Genomic DNA, 18,062 nt, shown 5'->3' on the forward strand with positions numbered 1-18,062 from the left:
TGTAGCCAATGAGTGTGGTTTTCCAATGATACCCCAAGATATGATAATACGGTCTCTATTGATCGATTTATGATAAAGAAAATCAGGGTCCCCCTAGGACCTTAAAGGATAACTCCACTATTTTGGGAAATTAGCTTATTTAACATCTTCCCTGGAGTTAGACAAGAAGATGCATACCTTTTTTGTCTCTGTGCGTGCATTTTAGCTTTGGGAATAGATGCTCCGTTAGCATAGCTTAGCTTCATCACTGGAAGTGAGGCAGGACAGTAGCCTTACAGTGCCTTACAGTGTATTGCAAGGTCTGACATTGACCAAACTTGATATGCATGACCTTGGTGGGCTCTAGGTCAACTCCTGAAAAGGGGGTCAATGTCAGACCTTGCAATCAAAAGTTAGGGGCGCACTGAAATTATGGCAAGGGTTATTAGCCCCCTAACTTTTGATTGCAAAGTCTGACATTGACCCCCTTTTCAGGAGTTGACCTAGAGCCCACCAAGGTCATGCATATCAAGTTTGGTCAATGTCAGACCTTGCAATACACTGTAAGGCACTGTAAGGCTACTGTCCTGCCTCACTTCCAGTGATGAAGCTAAGCTATGCTAACGGAGCATCTATTCCCAAAGCTAAAATGCACGCACGGAGACAAAAAAGGTATGCATCTTCTTGTCTAACTCCAGGGAAGATGTTAAATAAGCAAATTTCCCAAAATAGTGGAGTTATCCTTTAAGGCTTAGTGTAACTAATTGTCGGAAATTGGTTTTAAGCCACAAATATTGGATAAATAGGAGGGATGCTCGATATTGGCTTTTTTACCGATATACCGATATTGTCCAACTCTTAATTTCCGATACCGATATCAACCGATACCGATATATGCAGGGCTTCCCCCCCCAAAAAACGGAATAATTTCAGGTAATTAACATTACATATGTCTTGTTGTGGAATTAACATAACATTATGCATACTTTTGACAATAAATAAAATCAGAATTTGTTCTTACTTGCTTGGCTGGGTAAATAAAGGTTATAGAAATGTAAAAAATATATATATATATTTTTTTAAACCGATACCGATATTTTCCTATATCACATTTTAATGCCAATATCGGCCGATAATATCAGACATCCCTAATAAATAGCATTTAAAAGTGAATTGTATCCTTTTAAATGCCCTTTTAAAATGAAAAATAGTCCTTAGGAAAGTACTTGAAAGTCCTTGAATTTAATTTTGCAATGCCTGTGGGAACCCTGGCTAGTCTACGCTAATCAACACCTCACTCGCCGTGGGAATTCTGCGAACAATGATCTGCTGTGTTATTCTCACACGATGGGTTGCTCAGTTGCTCATTACGTGGACGTGGGGGCTGGGAGGGTAAACTCCCCAGCTGAATAATTGACCGCTTGCGTTTCCACACATTCCAATTAATGTGCCAGTTACTACGTTGGAAGAGTCCAGTGAATGTGTGAAAAGGGGCTTCAGTGAAAACAACCCTGCTGCTATACTGTGGCTGTTCTCCGTCCACATCTGGCAGCCAGCTGTGGGCAGGCAGGCAGGCAGACAGGCAGGCAGGCAGATAGACAGGCAGACAGGAAGCAGACAGACAGACGGGCAGACAGACAGACGGACGGACGGACGGACGGGCAGACGGGCAGACGGGCAGACGGACGGACGGACGGGCAGACGGGCAGACGGGCAGACGGGCAGGCAGACAGACAGGCAGGAAGGCACGGTAGGGGTTTGTGGGGCCCCTGTCGGAGCAGTTTGTGGTAAATCGCTCCCACATGTGCATCAGAATTGGCACAAGGCTGTAGGAAAACTGTGCAACACAACCTCCACAGCAGAGCCAGCTGGAGCCGGGCCAGAATGTTTAACCTGGGTTCAATACAGTAGACGAGAGGGGAACGAATCATTGCTCCTCGCAGCAGCATGTGAGAGGGATCACAGATATGTACCTTTTTTGGTGGGCGTGTTAACCCGCTCCTATAGGGGTTCTAACCCTGATGACGCTCCATGGTGAAAATGAAACGCCTCACTCCAGCTTTGTGAGAGAGGTGTGCGGACTCTCCTCGCCCCCCCCCCCCCCCTCCGTCTGACGTACCGCACAGCGCGCGTGCCTCCGGTCAGGATGAAATCTCACACGGTGACGTTAGTATGTTGAGGACTTAAACATTCGAATGGTCGTGTAACAGCGGGTGCAGCGTCACTGGAAGCTGTAGAGTTTCTTGAATTAGAATTAACCGATGGAATTATGAGAAAACATTCAGGATAAATTTTTTTTTAAACTCATGGCTGAAAGGGTTACGGTTCTAGAACTGATGGTGAAAAGAGTTTTCTCCTCGTGTTGAAACTGTTTTCAGTTTGACGAGCTGCCAGGCGTGTTTCACCGTGGGGGTGAGGGGTGGTGCGTGGGCGGGGGGGGGGGGGGGGTGGAGGGGTGGTGTTGGTGAAACACAAGTCAGAAGGTGAGAGGGGAGAGAAGCCATGCCGAACTGAAGGAAAACCGCAGGAAAACATTCTTCTTAACTAGTGACCATTGTGCAGTCAAAATATCCCACTGACCATAATTCAAACACGGTGGCCAGTTCACTCTTATGTCACACTCTGGTTGGGATTCCTTTCCACCCTCTGGGGAGAGGAATCCCCAACCTGAGCGTGACATACAGTAAGGGCAAAATGGCCGTTGTTTGAGTGTGGTTAATTCACAGGCCTGCGTTAGAGTTGATTGAGTGGAAATTCCCTTGTTGATATCATTGCTGACCATTAGCACCTCTTTCTCTTTTATTCTGTTCAGGTGTCTGAAGGTCACAAAGAAGGCTTTATTCCTCCAGGTGGGTCCTGTTTTCTTTTAAATTAAAGTCATTATTTCTCCTATAGATATGTTTTCTTTTATATTAGCTTCTCTCTCTCTGTAAAGTGTCCTTGAGTCAGAGAAAGGCGTTTCTCTCTTTAAATCCAATTTATTATTATTATTATTATTATTATTATTATTATTAAAATAAGAATCTTTGGCCCACTTGTCCTAGCTCCTGGTCCTCGTTCGCTCTGTGTAGAGAGACTGTTACAATAACATTCCAAAAGGAACCACGTTTATTTCCTTTTGCAATGTTTTCCTAATGCAATAACCGACAGGAAATACAAAACTGTTCCCCGAGCATCAGAGTTCCAGTGAAACCGTCTAAAGGATCTGGGTCACGTGATACGTTTTAAACGTTTTCTGACTTTTTTTTTACGAGAACTAGGAGAATGTAGCGTGATACACTGGCTTTAATTTGGACGTTCTCAAACGAACCCTCTTTGAGGGTTCTCAAACTTTTTTATACCACGACCCCATTTTATTTAGGATTTTTTTTGGCGACCCCACACTTAACACTTTCAGTACCCACCACGTGATAACACGTGTTATCAGCCCGACGCCTGAATGCCCACCACGACAATTAGCGTGTTATTTTTTTTATTAGCGATCTGAATTCATATTTCATCAACCGAGTCTCCCGTTGGTAAACCAGCCCCATCAGGAGCTCAGATGTGAAAAAACCGCCCCCTATCGTCTCCCAGATGGTAATGCACCCTTTTGGAATGGACTCAATGAAAATGTATGAGAAAAGAAAAATCCGGAATCCACATTTTACTTCTCAGGCATGTAACCCGAGCCGATCGGATTCATTGTGGACCATCAGAACAGCGTGGAATATGTGTTTACAGTATGTAGCATTGGATCAATAAAAGCGATCGATTTTTGGAATGGCGATCAGGAATTGGAATGATCTTTTTGGACAACATCTGATCTGAGGTAAGGAATCTATTTTACAAGTCTTGGGATAATCAGATCTCAGCGTTCGTCTGTGTGTGTGGGCGATGGCTTTGAGGAAATCAGAGAATCGATTTTTCAGATCGCCTATATAGCGTGCATACGTACACATATACTATCGATAATCTAGCGTTTATTTGAAAACGATTCATAAATAGGCCGAGAAATGACAACGTTCTAGAATATTCCAGTAAAGGGCGATTATCATGGAATATTTATATTTTCCTTGAAAACGAGGGCTTTTCAAAATGCTATAAAACGAAAATGAACCGATAAAAAAACAATCCGCTTCGACAATGTTGACTGGAAAACGAGTCATTGATAAGCGACGGCCAGATTAGACACATAGCCATAATTTAAAACATAGATTAGGCGTTATTAACGCTAACATTGAAGTGGATGGTGGGCATTCAAGCACTAAATCGTGCGCCCCCTGCTGGCACTGAAAGTGTTAATGTATCGCGTAATTTCAACGTGGAATTAAGGAATATCAAAATAAAAGCACACATTGTTGAACGTGATCACGCATATTTATTAGAAAATTGTATTACAGCACTATGTTATCAATACACATTTATAAAACGAGGCATATTTAGCCTAAATATGTTGCCAGAACATAAAAAAATATAATTATACATTTTATATTTTTTATTGATTTATTTATTTGCACTTGCCATTTGTACTACGCGACCCGTAGTTTGAGAACCGCTGACTTATGACTTATGGTGATCTCTCTCCGGCTCTGCAGACGAAGGCTGTCCCCTCAGAGAGGCCAGCAGCCAGAGGGTCCCCCGGCTCACGGTGAAGGTACCTCCCACCCCACCAGCACATTCCTCATGCCCAAGATACGCAATTAACACCTTTCATAGGAATTCACGGACTCGCTGTCACCTCGTGGCATGTTCTTGTGGCATGTGGGTCGGACTCTGCACACAGGGCTGGAGGTTGAAGATCAATACCCTCTAGGTATCCATTGAATCCAATTAATAACTTCATTGTAAAAAGTAAAAAAAAAATACGATCGCTACCAGCGTTATTGTATCCAACATAACTTGATTGACACAAAAGTACTTGTGTGGTGTTGGTATTATATACATTTTACATTTAGCTGACACTTTTATCCAAAGTGACTTACAAATTGTGAACAACAAGTCAGCAGGAGTGGTACAACTCTGACAGCTAAGGAGCTTGAGTGTTTAAATACCACAGTATTTATCAGGTAACTATATTAACTCTTTTTTCATGAAACCAACTGACCATGATGAACTCTTCAACATTATCATGAAGATGAAGGACACTCGCACAGCCGGTGCTGATGGAATATGCAGCAAAATCCTAATAGGCATAGCCAATATTATAGTCCGACCACTCGCTCACTGTATTAATTTGTCCTTACTACATGGTGTGGTGCCAAAAAACATCAACATTGGGAGAATAATACCCATATATAAATCAGGTTACCGTCCAATATCCGTGTTACCAGCTCTATCCAAAGTTTATGAGAGAGTTGTGTACAATAGATTAAGCGAATACACCACCAAGCTAAATATACTCACCAATTCACAATACGGCTTCAGGAAAAAGAGAACAACAAACATGGCAATATTAGACCTCATTGAAAAAATACATGATGCCATTGATCAGGGTGATTGTGGGGTGGGCGTTTTCTTAGATTTATCAAAGGCCTTTGACACCATTGACTTCACTATTCTACTTGGGAAACTACACCATTATGGCATAAGGGGTCTGGCTCTCAACTGGTTCAGTAGCTATTTACATGGTAGGCAACAGTACGTCGATATAAACAATCACAAATCAATAAAAATCAAATATGGGGTCCCCCAGGGGTCAATTCTAGGGCCTTTACTATTTATTCTCTATATAAATGACTGTCAACTCATCTGAACTTCTGCACAAAGTAATATTCGCTGATGACACTAATTTGTTTCTGTCACATAAAAATCCACTCGAGCTACAAGATCTACTCAACACAGAACTACAAAAAGTGGACACCTGGTTTAAATGCAACAAATTATCACTTAATCTCAGCAAAACAAACTTTATTGTCTTCCACTCAAATTGGATGCGCACACATCACATGTGCATAAAAATAAATGGAAAGGAGCTGTCAAGAGTGGTGTCCACAAAATTCCTGGGGGTCGTCATCGATGAGTCACTCAACTTCAAATGCCACATAAAATATCTACAAACAAAACTGTCCAAATATGTTGGCTTATTCTGCAAAATACGTCATTTTCTTCCCTTGCCCTGACCTTCTCACTTTATACAAAACTTTGTATGAACCCCTCATAAATTACTGTAATGTCATATGGTGCAACACATACCCCAGCCATCTCAAGAAACTAGAAAGCTTACAAAAGAGGGTACTACGAGTGCTGTCATGGTCCGGGTATAGAGCGCCCTCAAAGCCTCTGTTCCATCGCTTTGGTCTCCTGAGGCTCGCTGAATTTAACATTCATCAAAACGCATCAATTATGTATCGAGTTGTCAACAACATGAATCACAGACTGTCTGAGCTTGTCCCAGTCTGCCAACCACTGCACATCCACAACACAAGAAATAAGCATCTTATATTTGGCAAGAGGAGAAGGCTCAATTGTGCTAGCCTAAGCATAGCATGCAGGGGTCCACAGATCTGGAACAAGCTTGACGGAAATCTGAAAATGACTAAAACCTTTAAAAAATCACTGAAAGAGGAACTGCTTAAATCATATCTCTAATTAAAATTATAACTTAGGAATACAATTGTCTGTATTATGTATCTCTGTTATATGTCAGTTAGTAGGTAGGTGTGTAAACCTACCCACGTTGTATTGATTTTGTTTTGTTTTGTTTTTTGTTTATTGTTTTGTTGTTTATATTCTGTTTATATCTGTGTTCAGGCTCCCTCCAAAAGCTTTAAATAGCTTCTTGGGAGACCTGGCACATGCACACAATTTGCGACATTGTTATATCACATGAGGATACTCGCATGTAATGTATCGTGTGTGTGTGTGTGAATAAATTCATTCATTCATTCATTCATTCATTCATTCATTCATTCATTCATTCACTGAGTGCATAGTAGTATAGTATAGTGCAGGGGTCGGCAACCTGCGGCCTCGAGGCCGCATGCGGCTCTTTAGCCAATCAGCTGCGGCTCCCTGGAGATCGATGTCATACTGTGACACTGAAATGAAAAAATATTTCATCAACTAAGATATTTAGTCAACAAAAGGCTTACCTGTATGCCTGATATGTGGTGTGAAATTTGCGAACAATGAAAAATTTACTTTTTATTTTATAGATTTTCCACAAATAAGGGAAGGACTCTAATAGAGCTGCATAGTCCAGGGTTTTATTTCAAAGTAGGTCTACAGATGCCAGTGTTTTTTCTCCTTTTCTGTGTTTTATTTCAAAGTAGGTCTACACATGGTATTCTTTTTTCAAAGTGGACTACTTTCTATTTTATAAATGTTCCACAAATAAGGGAAGGACTCAAATATACCTGAATAGTTCAGGGTTTTATTTCAAAGTTGGTCTACAGACACCAGTGTTTTGTCTCCTTTTCTGTGTTTTATTAAAAAATAGGTCTACACAGCCAGTATTTTTTCTCCTCTTCATAAGAGTTTGAGGTTTTCCTTTGGTAAAAACAGGTAAAAACAGCAATTAAAAAGTCAAACATTTTCTTTTTGTTGCTTTATAATCCCATTAATGCAACAAACTGTGTGCTATAAGTATAAAGTATAATAAATCGCAAATTACTTTGGGTATGCAATTGTCAGGCGTTTTATGCTAAATGTGGGGTATGCTTGGGGATATATAAAACGTTATACACTGTGTTATCTTCATTTTAAGGGTAAATAGGTTGTGCGGCTCCCTGAGCATTTTATTTTGTGGGACGGGGAAAAGTGGCTCTTTTGATAGTAAAGGTTGCTGACCCCTGGTATAGTGGATAGTATTTTATGTATAGTAACACAGGATATAGTAGTATAGACATGGTAGCATAGTACATAATAGTAAAAGACAGTAATAAGGGTCATTTTCTTTTATTATTATTTATTTGTATTCAGATATTTATTGAAGTGTGTTTTTAGTCGATGACAGATTATTGAAGGCAAGGTATTGATATCTGCATTGTAGGGCTGAACCCTATTAGTCGACTAATCGGTCGAAAGGAGCCGTAGTCGACTGCCAACCTCTTAGTCGAATACAAAAAAAAAAGATTTCTTTTATATAAAATATTATTATTATTATTTGTATCATTCTTTCCAAAAGAAAAGAGGCCTAGAAGCGTGACTAACGCTAATGGCACACATACCAGAGGCTAACTGCCTACGAAAACGGGCACAGAGGCACTGAAAGAGGATTTCACCCATCTAATGTACACACTAGACTAGACAAATATTAAGATGTATCCATCAGTGGACCAATTGCATGCTTTTGCAGAGGACAAGAAGCCTTCAGTCGACTCCTTCAGACATTAAGCACCCCCCACAGCCCAAATGGAATGATTAAAAAAATATATAATATATATATATATAATACTTAACGGCAAATTTTGGCCAATCATAGTCGATTATCCAAATCCTTAGTCGGGGACAGCCCTACTGCATTGGTATCAGTTTTGGTATCAATATTGGTATCTGTATTGGTATCTGTATTGATATAAATATTGGTATCAGTATTGATATCAATATTAGTATCAGTATTGATATCAATATTAGTAACAGTATTGGTATCGGTATTGGTATCGGTATCAGTATTGGTATCTGTATTGGTATCTGTATTGGTATCTGTATTGGTATCTGTATTGGTATCAGTATTGGTATCAGTATTGGTATCAGTATTGGTATCAGTATTGGTATCAGTATTGGTATCAGTATTGGTATCAGTATTGGTGTCTGTATTGGTATCAGTATTGGTATCAGTATTGGTATCTGTATTGGTATCAGTATTGGTATCTGTATTGGTATCAGTATTGGTATCTGTATTGGTATCTGTATTGGTATCTGTATTGGTATCTGTATTGGTATCAGTATTGGTATCAGTATTGGTATCTGTATTGGTATCTGTATTGATATCAATATTGGTATCAGTATTGGTATCAGTATTGGTATTGAACAGTGCTACTGTTCCATCACATCAATTTAATAACATTGTGTTTGGTACAGTAATGCTGTAGTTCATACCACTGTGAAGAGAAAACTGACACACCAGGTTGAGATGAAACATGTTGCTGCCACCGTGTGGCTGACCTCTGCATTACAAGTAAACATGCATACTGTATTTTGTACAGGAGGACCTTGTTTGTCCAAATTTGTTTTGGATTTTCTAAACAGACTTACAGTCGGGTCCATAAATATTTGGACATCAACACAATTTTCATAATTTTGTTGTCTCTGTACACCACCACCACCACACTGGATTTGAAATTAAACAGGATGTGCTTTAAGTGCAGACTTTCAGCTTTAATTTGAGGGTATCTACATCCAAACCAGGTGAACCGTGTTGGCATTACAAAAATTAGATAGATAGATAGATTACTACATGTGCCGCCTCCTTTTTTAACCCTTTCACTACCACACTACCAATGGGTTAACCCTTTCACTGCGACAATACAGAAGGTTAACCCTTTCACTGCCACACGACAAAGGGTAAACCCTTACACAACCACACTACAGCGGGTTAACCCTTTCACTACCACACTACAGACAGTTAACCGTCTGTAGTGGTAGTGAAAGGTTAACCGTCTGTAGTGTGGTAGTGAAAGGTTAACCTTCTGTAGTGTGGTAGTGAAAGGGTTAAGGGACCAAAAATGTATTGGACAAACTAACAAGCATAAATCAAATTGTCACTTTTTTAATACTTTGTTGCAAATCCTTTAATACTCTGTTGCAAGAAATGTGTTGATGGACCTGACTGTATATGATTCTAAAGTGCACTGGTTCAGTTGATGGAACTTCAAATAATCTTTTATCTCTCTGGCCCGCTATCCGCTGGATGCATATTCTGACCTTTATCATGTTCTGTAACAGATTATAGAAGCCTATTGGAACGTGAGGTTCTGATATGATTTGATTAATATATCTGCATTATTTTATCCCACTTAATGCTTTGCTCTTGTTTGTTGCTTGTTTTACACAGATTCCATGTCTTATTTCTTACTGATGTAAAGCACTTTGAACTGGAATCCCCTGTATGAGGGGTGCTATACAAGTCAAGTTATTGTTATTATTGGTTTTGAGCAGTTGATGGAATTTGATAATACAACTAGAATAATGTTAACCCTTTCACTGCCACACTACCAAAACGGTTAACCCTTTCACTGTGACAATTCACAGAAGGTTAACCTTTTCACTGCCACACAACAGCCGGTTAACCGTCGACCGTCGGTTGTGTGATAGTAAAGGGTTAACCTTCTGTCGTGTGGCAGTGAAAGGGTTAAGAACCTGTGCAGGGCTTTCCCCAGGATGCTAAAACAAGATGGCGCTGAGGCGCTACTAGGGGAAGAGAAAGACATGTGCTGTCATTTCTTGCAATGTAAAATCATAATTTCAATAAAATAGTAAACACAAGGGTAAGTTCCAAATAAGTTATTTAGGTACCGTGTATAAGGTTGCACAATGAAATGAAAGATTTTTTTTAAATATTAACAAGTATAAAAACAAAAATATATCTGTTCATTTTACATAAAAAGATAATAAAAAAAGACAACAAAAAGATAAACGGATAAACAAATCCTAGTTTACCCTGTTCAAAAAAGGAGTAGGAAGAAGTATACACTTTTTAAAATTCCTACCCCTTTTTAACTATCACAAATTATTAGGGATGACCGATATTATCGGCCTACCGATATTATCGGCCGATATCGGCATTAAAATGTGATATCGGAAAATCGGTATCGGTTTTCAATTATTTTATTTTTTTTACATTTCTATAGAAATGATGTCCGATATTATTGGCCTACCGATATTATCGGCCGATATCGCCATTAAAATGTGATATCGGTTGATATCGGTATCGGAAATTAAGAGTTGGACAATATCGGTATATCGGTATCGGTAAAAAAGCCAATATCGAGCATTCCTACAAATTATACATACACACAGTAACAGAGGACCACATTTCATATTTTTAATCAACGGTGGTCTGGAAATTCAATGCATTTCAACCCATGCCATGCTCAATAACCTCGAATAGCGAAGAATAGAATAGTTAAGTATTACATCACGCGCAGGAGTGGGTTGTGAGAATTAGACCATGCCTCTAGGGGTGGTCGTTTTATACAACTGGCGCATTCATCCAACCTTATTAATTGAAGATTTATTGAAAAAAAACCATCCGCCAGAAAAAGTAGTTCCCAAAAAAAAAAAAGAGAGAAGTTGCCTCCATGTGGAAGCAGCTCGGAAGTGCATCCAACTGTTCTCAGTAAGACATCCAACAAACTAAGACATCCAACTGTCTCTCAACTAAGACATCCAACAAACTAAGACATCCAACTGTCTTTCAACTAGGCATCCAACAAACTAAGACATCCAACTGTCTTTTCAACTAGGCATCCAACAAACTAAGACATCCAACTGTCTTTCAACTAGACATCCAACAAACTAAGACATCCAACTGTCTTTCAACTAGACATCCAACAAACTAACACATCCAACTTTTCTTTTCTTTTTTAACCTACTTTCTATAGAACTTTATTCTTAGATGCTTCTATAGAAAGTAGGTAAAACAACAACAAAAAAGTTTTCTTTGCCCTATAGGAAAAAAATTAAAATGATTGATTTGCCCTATATAGCGGGGGGGGGGGGGGGGGTTCTTTTCCCTATAAGAGTATTTTTTATTTATTTTTTAACCTACTTTCTATAGAAGCAGCTGGGAGGTGCGCTGTTTTAAGTGAGCGTGGATTATTGAATTGATTGATTGATTGCAAATTTTATTACTGTCCGCCTTGTTTCCAACTGGTTAAGTTTAGGCACTCTTTCGAAGTCGCTCTCTTTCGAAGTTGGTTAAGGTTAGAGTTTGGAATCAGGGCTGGTGGTCTATCGCCCTGCTCTAAAGACAAACTCTAACCTTAACCAACTTCGAAAGAGAGAGACTTCGAAAGAGTGCCTAAACTTAACCAGTTGGAAACAAGGCGGACAGTAATAAAATTAGCAATCAATCAATCAATTCAATAATCCACGCTCACTTAAAACAGCGCACCTCCCAGCTGCTTCTATAGAAAGTAGGTAAAAAATTTTTTATTTCTTTTTGCAATTAATCTATCAATCAATTCGCGCAATTTTTATTTTGTTCCACAATGACTCATGACTCATCAATTACATCATCCAACATTGTTTAAGAAACTAAGACATTCACTGTGACAGAATCGTTTTTCATTTAGTCTTTATGACCCTATCACCATATCCTTTCGTAATGTTTACTGTCCAGCGTGTCCGCCATCTTGCTTTCATTCCTAAAAACGGCAGAGTGATAGGAATGCGGTTGTGGGCGGGTCCTGGGTCCAAGAGCGTGGGATTATTACAAATACCCACGTGTAAATTGACTGTTTCAGCCAATCAGAATCGAGAAATTTGCATGCCGTTGTATAAAAATACTTTAATCATCCCAAGGGATATTTGACTGGGTCTGGATAAATAGTATTTTTCTGCAATTGATAATTCAATCTATTTTTTCTGGACACTGATATATGTTCAAAGCAAACATTTAATCACTTTATTAACTTATGCTGAATTCTAAATCCAAATGTTCTATTCCAGGCCAGAGAGCACTGTTTATCCCTTCTGCAGGAGGCTCTGTATAGCCACCAGGGGGCAGAAGACACCTTCAGGTAATCAGACTCACACGCACACACGCACACACAGACAGACAGACAGACAGACCATATTTACACCAGAATCGGGGACATTTAATTGACTTGCATTAATTCCCAATTCCCTAACCCCCCCCCATGTCTAACCCTAAACTAATCCTAACCCGGAAATCAGTTGTTGTCCCCCAATTTGGGATGGTATTTGAATTGGTTTGTTGTCTGAAATGTGTCACCAATTGTATAGTTAACTCGGGAACGCACACACTCTCTCTCACTCTCACTGCTCTCTCTCTCTCTCTCTCTCACAGACAGACAGACAGACCATATTGTTGTCTGAAATGTGTCTTAAATGTGTCACCAATTGTATAGTTAACTCGGGAACGCACACACACACACACACTCTCTCTCTCTCTCACTGCTCTCTCTCTCTCTCTCTCTCTCTCTCGCTCTCTCTCTCTCTCTCTCTCTCTCTCTCTCTCTCTCTCTCTCTCTCTCTCTCTCCTCTCTCTCTCTCTCTCTCTCTCTCTCTCTCTCTCTCTCTCTCTCTCTCTCTCTCTCTCTCTCTCTCTCTCTCTCTCTCTCTCTCTCTCTCTCTCACACACACACTCACACAGGCCTCAAACGAGAGTCTTTCATTTAGAGATGTAATTGCATGTCCTTCTCTCTGTCATTCTGACCACAGTGACACCGTCTCCTTGGCCGTGGATGTTGAACACGAGGTCTTCAAGAGCAGCAAGTCCTCCAACCTCTACAAGGCGTTTGTCATGAAGAGAGTAACTATAGTTCACACTGTGATTCTGCTACTGTACACCATCCGTTCCCTGAAGCTGTCGTACTGATGAAAGTAACTATAGTTTACAGTGATTCTGCTTCAGGGAACGTCTGCTGCCCCCGCTTTGTCCACTGCTTTGGGTCTACCAAGTTCTCTTTAACTCCAGTAAGGCCAGTGTAATTAGATGTGTTTCTTATTGTCAACACTTCCCATGAAAAGATGAAAACCCACAATGCATTTCTTCTAGGGGTGTAACGGTACTTGTATTCGTCCCGCGAATTTACGGTACGGCCGCCGCGGTGCGGTACGTGCAGCCATACGAAGAATGCGCCTCACAGCGCAAACACACCAGTCGCACATGCAGGCACTCGCGGGTTCCGTGCGAGAACAGTGCGCGTGGCCGGGCACACCGAGTCCAACTTCAGAGCGGGTGAGAGTGCACGGAGGAAGGCACATTTACATTGGAACAGCTGCAGGGTCATTACAATTTTTTTTTTTTGTATTTTATTTTTTTATTCTTTTTTAAAACAAACATATAAACAAACATGACAACACACGATAAGATATACAAGCATTAATTGTCAGGGCACATCCAATGAGATCACATTTTGGTTAGTTGTTTTATATAAGATATACCCATAATACCTGTTATCTAAAAAAAAAACCCTACATACATATGCTCAGCTCGAACCCCCCCCCCTCCCGGACCCCACCTTGAGAAGTACCTCCACTATCCCTCGCACCTAACCAGACACTACCATTATAAGCTAGCTTTTATTCTCTCCACCACTTCTAACCACATTGACATTTTGGATTCATTGAGACCCAGAATTCTTGCTGTAGATATTTCATGGTAAATTACATCGAGATATGTAAGAAACCAAACTTTACGGCACATTTTTTCCGGTTGAAACCAGCGTGATGCGATCAGCTTTTTGGCTACTGTGATACCCGATAAAACCAATCTCTTTAGCTGTGGATTCACTGCAAACTCAAAAACATCATTCAACAGCAATACCGAGGGGTGTACAGGTATATTCCAAGATACGAGTTTTGATATTTGTTGGGTCACATCTTTCCAGAATGCCTTAACTGGTGAGCAGTCCCAATACATGTGCATAAATGTCCCTTCGTCCCCATTTGTACATTGGGTGCATTTGGAATCTTGTTTGAGCCCCATTCGGCACAGTCTTATAGGAGTCAAGTATGTCCTGTGAATATAGTTAAGATTGATTTGTTGATGATCCGGGTTCCTTGATGTAAGTCGGACATTTGCCCAGGCTCCTTGCCAATCAAAGTCATTTTCCAGGTCTGGTATATCCCTCCTCCAGACAGAGTCAAGTTGGAGGGTTTCATACGAGGACGTTAGTAATTGATGATAAAATTCTGAAACAAAACCTCTCGATGTCTCTCTTGAGTAGAAGAATTTGTGGTATCTGTGGTGTTCAATTGGTCTGTCTAATGGAACACCGTGAGACTTCAAACATAGCTCTAACTGTTTGTGAAAAAGCCATGTGGACTTGGTGAGATTAAATTTTTTGCGTATTTCTTTATCACTACAAAAACCCTGTTTGTTAAAAATATCCCCTAATGAGTGTATGCCTTGCTTGGGTCATTACAATTTTACAGTTTTCTTTCGTTTTCTTGTTCGCCCAATAATGTTAACCAAATGAAACCAATGGAAAGACACACGCGCGCGTCACCGACACACACACACACGCGCCAACAAACACACCAACATTCTCCCCCGCCGGACTCGCAGGCACACCTGATAAAATAAAAAAAATAAACATACTTTTCCGGACTGATCATCTGAGCTCCTCTCCAGTTGAACTGCTACTGCGTTTAAATCCAAATAATCCTCTGCCATTGTTGTAACATGTCATCTGTTCTCTAGTATTCAGTCTCGTGAAGTTAAATTCTCTCTAGAAGTGAAACTGAAACTTCACAAGGATAAGTTGTTAAAGGGGCAGTAGGCAATTATTTTACTCAGTGGATGCCTGAACACAGAATGACACCAGTATCACTGACTACCACGGCAAGCTTATAGAAAATTATTCTATTTAATAATTATTATTATAATAATTATCATAAATATAATATATAAATAAAATAAAAAAATAGAACAATATAATTATATTAACAATAATTATAAATATTTATTTTTCTGTTGTACCGAACTCGTACCGAATCGTGACCCCAATACCGAGGTACGTACCGAACCGTGGCTTCTGTGTACTGTTACACCCCTAATTTCTTCCACTGTCTCCAACTCATAGGAGCTCTGAACCAGGAAGCCATACATTCCCTGTTGTCTGCTGAAATCCTTAGATACAGCTCGCAAGCGCATATTTCCAGGTGTTATCATGAAAAACAGGGGCATTGTTTTATTATAAAACATACTTCAAAAGGCAACCGGTTCAATGAATCTCATGGATGTAAAGAAAACAGAACAGTCTAGTCCCCCAGCATGCATTACACTGGAGTCCAGGAGGAAGTACAATGTCCTAGTAACAGTCCTAGTAACAGCCCTAGTAACAGTCCTAGTAAGTCATAGTAACAGCCCTAGTAAACCCATGTTTTGGGGCTATTCATCAGAAAACTCGGATCCGGGATTTGGCTCCCATCCGTCGGGCAACAACTGTGGGTTTTCAGCCTCTCTCTCTGGAGCTTAACGGAGTTTCGACTCCTGGCTAGAGGAGCTTGTCGCGGCTCATGCGCATGCGCGCGCTCGGCCAATCAGAGAGGGGTCTGCAGAAATGGCTTCAACCAATCGGAGGGGTCTGCAGAAATGCGGCTACGAATTGTAGAGACGCGTCATAGTAACTGCCCTAGTAACAGTCCTAGTAACAGCCCTAGTAACAGTCCTAGTAACAATCCTAGTAACAGTCCTAGTAACAGTCCTAGTAACAGTCCTAGTAACAGCCCTAGTAACAGTCCTAGTAACAGCCCTAGTAACAGTCCTAGTAACAATCCTAGTAACAGTCCTAGTAACAGTCCTAGTAACAGTCCTAGTAACAGCCCTAGTAACAGTCCTAGTAACAGCCCTAGTAACAGCCCTAGTAACAGTCCTAGTAACAGTCCTAGTAACAGTCCTAGTAACAGTCCTAGTAACAGTCCTAGTAACAGTCATAGTAACAGTCCTAGTAACAGTCATAGTAACAGTCCTAGTAACAGTCCTAGTAACAGTCCTAGTAACAGTCATAGTAACAGTCCTAGTAACAGTCATAGTAACAGTCCTAGTAACAGCCCTAGTAACAGCCCTAGTAAGTCATAGTAACAGTCCTAGTAACAGTCATAGTAACAGTCATAGTAACAGTCCTAGTAACAGTCATAGTAACAGTCCTAGTAACAGTCATAGTAACAGTCATAGTAACAGTCATAGTAACAGCCCTAGTAACAGCCCTAGTAACAGTCATAGTAACAGTCATAGTAACAGTCCTAGTAACAGTCATAGTAACAGTCCTAGTAACAGTCATAGTAACAGTCCTAGTAACAGTCCTAGTAACAGTCCTAGTAACAGTCCTAGTAACAGTCATAGTAACAGTCCTAGTAACAGTCCTAGTAACAGTCATAGTAACAGTCATAGTAACAGCCCTAGTAACAGTCCTAGTAACAGCCCTAGTAACAGTCCTAGTAACAGTCATAGTAACAGTCATAGTAACAGTCCTAGTAACAGTCCTAGTAACAGTCATAGTAACAGTCCTAGTAACAGTCATAGTAACAGTCATAGTAACAGTCATAGTAACAGCCCTAGTAACAGTCCTAGTAACAGTCATAGTAACAGTCCTAGTAACAGCCCTAGTAACAGTCCTAGTAACAGCCCTAGTAACAGTCCTAGTAACAGTCCTAGTAACAGCCCTAGTAACAGTCATAGTAACAGTCATAGTAACAGCCCTAGTAACAGCCCTAGTAACAGTCCTAGTAACAGTCCTAGTAACAGCCCTAGTAACAGTCCTAGTAACAGCCCTAGTAACAGCCCTAGTAACAGTCCTAGTAACAGCCCTAGTAACAGTCCTAGTACAGGGCTGTACGTTAACCTTTTTTGCACATAGCACTGGTGCTACAGAGGTTGATAGTTTTGTAGCACAGGCCAAAATCTTGTAGCACAAGTATAAAACGTGTTATATTTGTAACAGTCACAAATGTGCCTATTGTATTTGTGTTATTTAGTTTCAGTGCCATGTTTGGCTGTCATTTAGTATATCGCCATGTGTTATTATTACTATAATACTCTCATATGCTATTTTCAATTAATATCATAATCAACATAAGGAATATTAGCATAATTTTGAGTGGACTGAAGGAATGAGTCAGCGTTAATAGTTTTAAATGCAAATAATTTATTGAAACATAGAAGTGGGGTCGGTTGGGACACACACACACACACAATGGGGGACCCTGATGTAAACAAGACAAACATCTTTCTCTGGTCTGCATCCCCTTAACAATTGTGTGTATTGAGCCGTACTGTACTGTACCCATTCTGCAATATGTTAAATAAAGTTTTCATTCATTCATTCACACACACTGTTTCAACTCACCACCCCCGCATCATATTGTAGTCTAGTCTGTCTTCAAACTTCCACTCCTCTCGAAACTGTTTTACATTTGAATATCAACATTATCTGTCCATCCTCAGTAATCCTCAGTTTACTATAATA

At 40.2% G+C, this 18,062-nt stretch overlaps 1 protein-coding gene across 1 annotated transcript in view; it reads left to right on the forward strand.

Moving 5' to 3' along the window:
- The window catches only part of recql5 (RecQ helicase-like 5), a 124,974-nt gene that overhangs the window by 74,184 nt on the left and 32,728 nt on the right, over window positions 1–18,062 (forward strand). Inside the window, exons 11-14 of the mRNA XM_084328428.1 lie at window positions 2,792–2,828; window positions 4,557–4,615; window positions 12,574–12,644; window positions 13,309–13,399. Coding sequence (XP_084184554.1) covers window positions 2,792–2,828; window positions 4,557–4,615; window positions 12,574–12,644; window positions 13,309–13,399 — 258 coding nt within the window. The remainder of the gene's footprint in view (window positions 1–2,791; window positions 2,829–4,556; window positions 4,616–12,573; window positions 12,645–13,308; window positions 13,400–18,062) is intronic.

This window comes from Notolepis coatsorum (genome assembly GCF_963971535.1).
Source record: "Notolepis coatsorum genome assembly, chromosome: 14".
NCBI classification, from domain to species: Eukaryota; Metazoa; Chordata; class Actinopteri; order Aulopiformes; family Paralepididae; genus Notolepis; species Notolepis coatsorum.